The 5,000-nt window shown below is 47.2% G+C and overlaps 1 protein-coding gene across 1 annotated transcript in view; it reads right to left on the bottom strand.

Annotated features, from left to right (window-relative positions):
- pip4k2cb (phosphatidylinositol-5-phosphate 4-kinase, type II, gamma b) overlaps nucleotides 1-5,000 on the bottom strand; it is a 21,767-nt gene that overhangs the window by 6,555 nt on the left and 10,212 nt on the right. The window contains exons 6-8 of the mRNA XM_058374063.1: nucleotides 4,891-5,000; nucleotides 4,649-4,687; nucleotides 4,433-4,546 (exon numbers count right to left, since the gene is read on the bottom strand). The exon at nucleotides 4,891-5,000 is cut by the window's right edge and continues 37 nt beyond it. Coding sequence (XP_058230046.1) covers nucleotides 4,433-4,546; nucleotides 4,649-4,687; nucleotides 4,891-5,000 — 263 coding nt within the window. The remainder of the gene's footprint in view (nucleotides 1-4,432; nucleotides 4,547-4,648; nucleotides 4,688-4,890) is intronic.

Below are 5,000 nucleotides of genomic sequence, written 5' to 3'. Positions count from 1 at the left end.
GGTATGAGTGTGTGAGTCTGTGAGTGTGTGATCATGTGTGTGTGTGTGGGTATGAGTGTGTGAGTCTGTGAGTGTGTGATCATGTGTGTGTGTGTGTGTGGGTATGAGTGTGTGAGTCTGTGAGTGTGTGATCATGTGTGTGTGTGTGGGTATGAGTGTGTGAGTCTGTGAATGTGTGATCATGTGTGTGTGTGTGGGTATGAGTGTGTGAGTCTGTGAGTGTGTGATCATGTGTGTGTGTGTGGGTATGAGTGTGTGAGTCTGTGTGTGTGTGATCATGTGTGTGTGTGTGGGTATGAGTGTGTGAGTCTGTGAATGTGTGATCATGTGTGTGTGTGTGGGTATGAGTGTGTGAGTCTGTGAGTGTGTGATCATGTGTGTGTGTGTGGGTATGAGTGTGTGAGTCTGTGAGTGTGTGATCATGTGTGTGTGTGTGGGTATGAGTGTGTGAGTCTGTGAGTGTGTGATCATGTGTGTGTGTGTGGGTATGAGTGTGTGAGTCTGTGAGTGTGTGATCATGTGTGTGTGTGTGTGTGGGTATGAGTGTGTGAGTCTGTGAGTGTGTGATCATGTGTGTGTGTGTGGGTATGAGTGTGTGAGTCTGTGAGTGTGTGATCATGTGTGTGTGTGTGTGGGTATGAGTGTGTGAGTCTGTGAGTGTGTGATCATGTGTGTGTGTGTGGGTATGAGTGTGTGAGTCTGTGAGTGTGTGATCATGTGTGTATGTGTGTGTGGGTATGAGTGTGTGAGTCTGTGAGTGTGTGATCATGTGTGTGTGTGTGTGTGGGTATGAGTGTGTGAGTCTGTGAGTGTGTGATCATGTGTGTGTGTGTGTGGGTATGAGTGTGTGAGTCTGTGAGTGTGTGATCATGTGTGTGTGTGTGGGTATGAGTGTGTGAGTCTGTGAGTGTGTGATCATGTGTGTGTGTGTGGGTATGAGTGTGTGAGTCTGTGAGTGTGTGATCATGTGTGTGTGTGTGGGTATGAGTGTGTGAGTCTGTGAGTGTGTGATCATGTGTGTGTGTGTGGGTATGAGTGTGTGAGTCTGTGAGTGTGTGATCATGTGTGTGTGTGTGTGTGGGTATGAGTGTGTGAGTCTGTGAGTGTGTGATCATGTGTGTGTGTGGGTATGAGTGTGTGAGTCTGTGAGTGTGTGATCATGTGTGTGTGTGTGGGTATGAGTGTGTGAGTCTGTGAGTGTGTGATCGTGTGTGTGTGTGTGGGTATGAGTGTGTGAGTCTGTGAGTGTGTGATCATGTGTGTGTGTGTGGGTATGAGTGTGTGAGTCTGTGAGTGTGTGATCATGTGTGTGTGTGTGGGTATGAGTGTGTGAGTCTGTGAGTGTGTGATCATGTGTGTGTGTGTGTGTGGGTATGAGTGTGTGAGTCTGTGAGTGTGTGATCATGTGTGTGTGTGTGTGTGGGTATGAGTGTGTGAGTCTGTGTGTGTGTGACCATGTGTGTGTGTGTGGGTATGAGTGTGTGAGTCTGTGAGTGTGTGATCATGTGTGTGTGTGTGGGTATGAGTGTGTGAGTCTGTGAGTGTGTGATCATGTGTGTGTGTGTGGGTATGAGTGTGTGAGTCTGTGTGTGTGTGATCATGTGTGTGTGTGTGGGTATGAGTGTGTGAGTCTGTGAGTGTGTGATCATGTGTGTGTGTGTGGGTATGAGTGTGTGAGTCTGTGAGTGTGTGATCATGTGTGTGTGTGTGGGTATGAGTGTGTGAGTCTGTGTGTGTGTGATCATGTGTGTGTGTGTGTGTGGGTATGAGTGTGTGAGTCTGTGAGTGTGTGATCATGTGTGTGTGTGTGGGTATGAGTGTGTGAGTCTGTGAGTGTGTGATCATGTGTGTGTGTGTGTGTGGGTATGAGTGTGTGAGTCTGTGAGTGTGTGATCATGTGTGTGTGTGTGGGTATGAGTGTGTGAGTCTGTGAATGTGTGATCATGTGTGTGTGTGTGGGTATGAGTGTGTGAGTCTGTGAGTGTGTGATCATGTGTGTGTGTGTGGGTATGAGTGTGTGAGTCTGTGTGTGTGTGATCATGTGTGTGTGTGTGGGTATGAGTGTGTGAGTCTGTGAATGTGTGATCATGTGTGTGTGTGTGGGTATGAGTGTGTGAGTCTGTGAGTGTGTGATCATGTGTGTGTGTGTGGGTATGAGTGTGTGAGTCTGTGAGTGTGTGATCATGTGTGTGTGTGTGGGTATGAGTGTGTGAGTCTGTGAGTGTGTGATCATGTGTGTGTGTGTGGGTATGAGTGTGTGAGTCTGTGAGTGTGTGATCATGTGTGTGTGTGTGTGTGGGTATGAGTGTGTGAGTCTGTGAGTGTGTGATCATGTGTGTGTGTGTGGGTATGAGTGTGTGAGTCTGTGAGTGTGTGATCATGTGTGTGTGTGTGGGTATGAGTGTGTGAGTCTGTGAGTGTGTGATCATGTGTGTGTGTGTGTGTGGGTATGAGTGTGTGAGTCTGTGAGTGTGTGATCATGTGTGTGTGTGTGGGTATGAGTGTGTGAGTCTGTGAGTGTGTGATCATGTGTGTGTGTGTGGGTATGAGTGTGTGAGTCTGTGAGTGTGTGATCATGTGTGTGTGTGTGGGTATGAGTGTGTGAGTCTGTGAGTGTGTGATCATGTGTGTGTGTGTGTGTGGGTATGAGTGTGTGAGTCTGTGAGTGTGTGATCATGTGTGTGTGTGTGGGTATGAGTGTGTGAGTCTGTGTGTGTGTGATCATGTGTGTGTGTGTGTGTGGGTATGAGTGTGTGAGTCTGTGAGTGTTTGATCATGTGTGTGTGTGTGTGGGTATGAGTGTGTGAGTCTGTGAGTGTTTGATCATGTGTGTGTGTGTGTGTGGGTATGAGTGTGTGAGTCTGTGAGTGTGTGATCATGTGTGTGTGTGTGGGTATGAGTGTGTGAGTCTGTGTGTGTGTGATCATGTGTGTGTGTGGGTATGAGTGTGTGAGTCTGTGTGTGTGTGATCATGTGTGTGTGTGTGGGTATGAGTGTGTGAGTCTGTGAGTGTGTGATCATGTGTGTGTGTGTGGGTATGAGTGTGTGAGTCTGTGAGTGTGTGATCATGTGTGTGTGTGTGTGTGGGTATGAGTGTGTGAGTCTGTGAGTGTGTGATCATGTGTGTGTGTGTGTGGGTATGAGTGTGTGAGTCTGTGAGTGTGTGATCATGTGTGTGTGTGTGTGTGGGTATGAGTGTGTGAGTCTGTGAGTGTGTGATCATGTGTGTGTGTGGGTATGAGTGTGTGAGTCTGTGAGTGTGTGATCGTGTGTGTGTGTGTGGGTATGAGTGTGTGAGTCTGTGAGTGTGTGATCATGTGTGTGTGTGTGTGTGGGTATGAGTGTGTGAGTCTGTGAGTGTGTGATCATGTGTGTGTGTGTGTGTGTGGGTATGAGTGTGTGAGTCTGTGTGTGTGTGATCATGTGTGTGTGTGTGGGTATGAGTGTGTGAGTCTGTGAGTGTGTGATCATGTGTGTGTGTGTGTGTGGGTATGAGTGTGTGAGTCTGTGAGTGTGTGATCATGTGTGTGTGTGTGTGTGGGTATGAGTGTGTGAGTCTGTGAGTGTGTGATCATGTGTGTGTGTGTGTGTGTGTGTGTGTGGGTATGAGTGTGTGAGTCTGTGAGTGTTTGATCATGTGTGTGTGTGTGTGGGTATGAGTGTGTGAGTCTGTGAGTGTGTGATCATGTGTGTGTGTGTGTGTGGGTATGAGTGTGTGAGTCTGTGAGTGTGTGATCATGTGTGTGTGTGTGTGTGGGTATGAGTGTGTGAGTCTGTGAGTGTGTGATCATGTGTGTGTGTGTGGGTATGAGTGTGTGAGTCTGTGTGTGTGTGAGGGTATGAGTGTGTGAGTCTGTGTGTGTGTGAGGGTATGAGTGTGTGAGTCTGTGTGTGTGTGATCATGTGTGTGTGTGTGTGGGTATGAGTGTGTGAGTCTGTGAGTGTGTGATCATGTGTGTGTGTGTGGGTATGAGTGTGTGAGTCTGTGTGAGTGTGTATGTATAATTTCTGTGTGTATGTGAGTGCGTATGTGTGCATGATAGTGTGTATGTGTGTGTGTAATTGTGTCTGTGAGTATGTATGTATGTATGTGTGTGTGTGTGTGTGGGTGTGGGTATGAGTGTGTGAGTCTGTGTGTGTGTGATCATGTGTATGTGAGTGCGTATGTGTGCATGATAGTGTGTATGTGTGTGTGTGTGTGTGTAATTGTGTCTGTGAGTATGTATATATGTGTGAGTGTGTGTGGGTGTGTGTGTGGGTGTGTGGGTATGAGTGTGTGAGTCTGTGAGTGTGTGATCATGTGTGTGTGTGTGTGTGGGTGTGCATGATTGTGATTGTGTGAGTGTGCGTTTGTGTGTGTGTGTGTATCCCTGTGTGTATGTGAGTGCATGTGTGTGTGTGTGTGTGAGTGCGGGTCAGATTCATGACTCACATCCACGTCACGGTTCAGCTTCTCCATGAGCTTCTCCTTCTCCTCATCGCTGATGTAAATCCTTTGCATGTTGTTCCTGAAGTCCATGTCCTTGAAGGTGGGCAGATCTTTCTCCTGTGAGGACCAGTGTTTAAATAAATCTCCTTAAACATCTCCTGAAGTTACTTGGTGTTATCAGATGATATCTCAGTTTATATTAAATGTATTAAATCTGACCTTCTCTTTATCACTCGCTTCACGAGACACCAAGGAGCCCTAAAGAGACCAAAAAAGAATGTATCAGATGTGCGCCCTCTAGTGGTGTGTTTGTTCAAAACAGGAGAATTTCATTCAGTACCACTCATCACCACCAGGAGGAGCCTGTGGGCTTATTGCTGTATGTAGTACTTTCACTTCAGTCAGCTGGAATACTGCTGAAATCAGGAAACAAGAACGTGAATTTCTTCTAGCCACGTTACCTTCAGGTCGTATTTTGTGTGGATGGTCAGCCGGTGACTGAACATGTTCCTCATGATGATGAAGTACGTGTCCTCGTTGTTGACGGTAACGCGGTACATGCCGAGGAACT

This window comes from Hemibagrus wyckioides, linkage group LG21 (genome assembly GCF_019097595.1).
Source record: "Hemibagrus wyckioides isolate EC202008001 linkage group LG21, SWU_Hwy_1.0, whole genome shotgun sequence".
In the NCBI taxonomy this organism is placed as follows: Eukaryota; Metazoa; Chordata; class Actinopteri; order Siluriformes; family Bagridae; genus Hemibagrus; species Hemibagrus wyckioides.
This window is presented reverse-complemented; position numbering and strand designations above follow the sequence as displayed.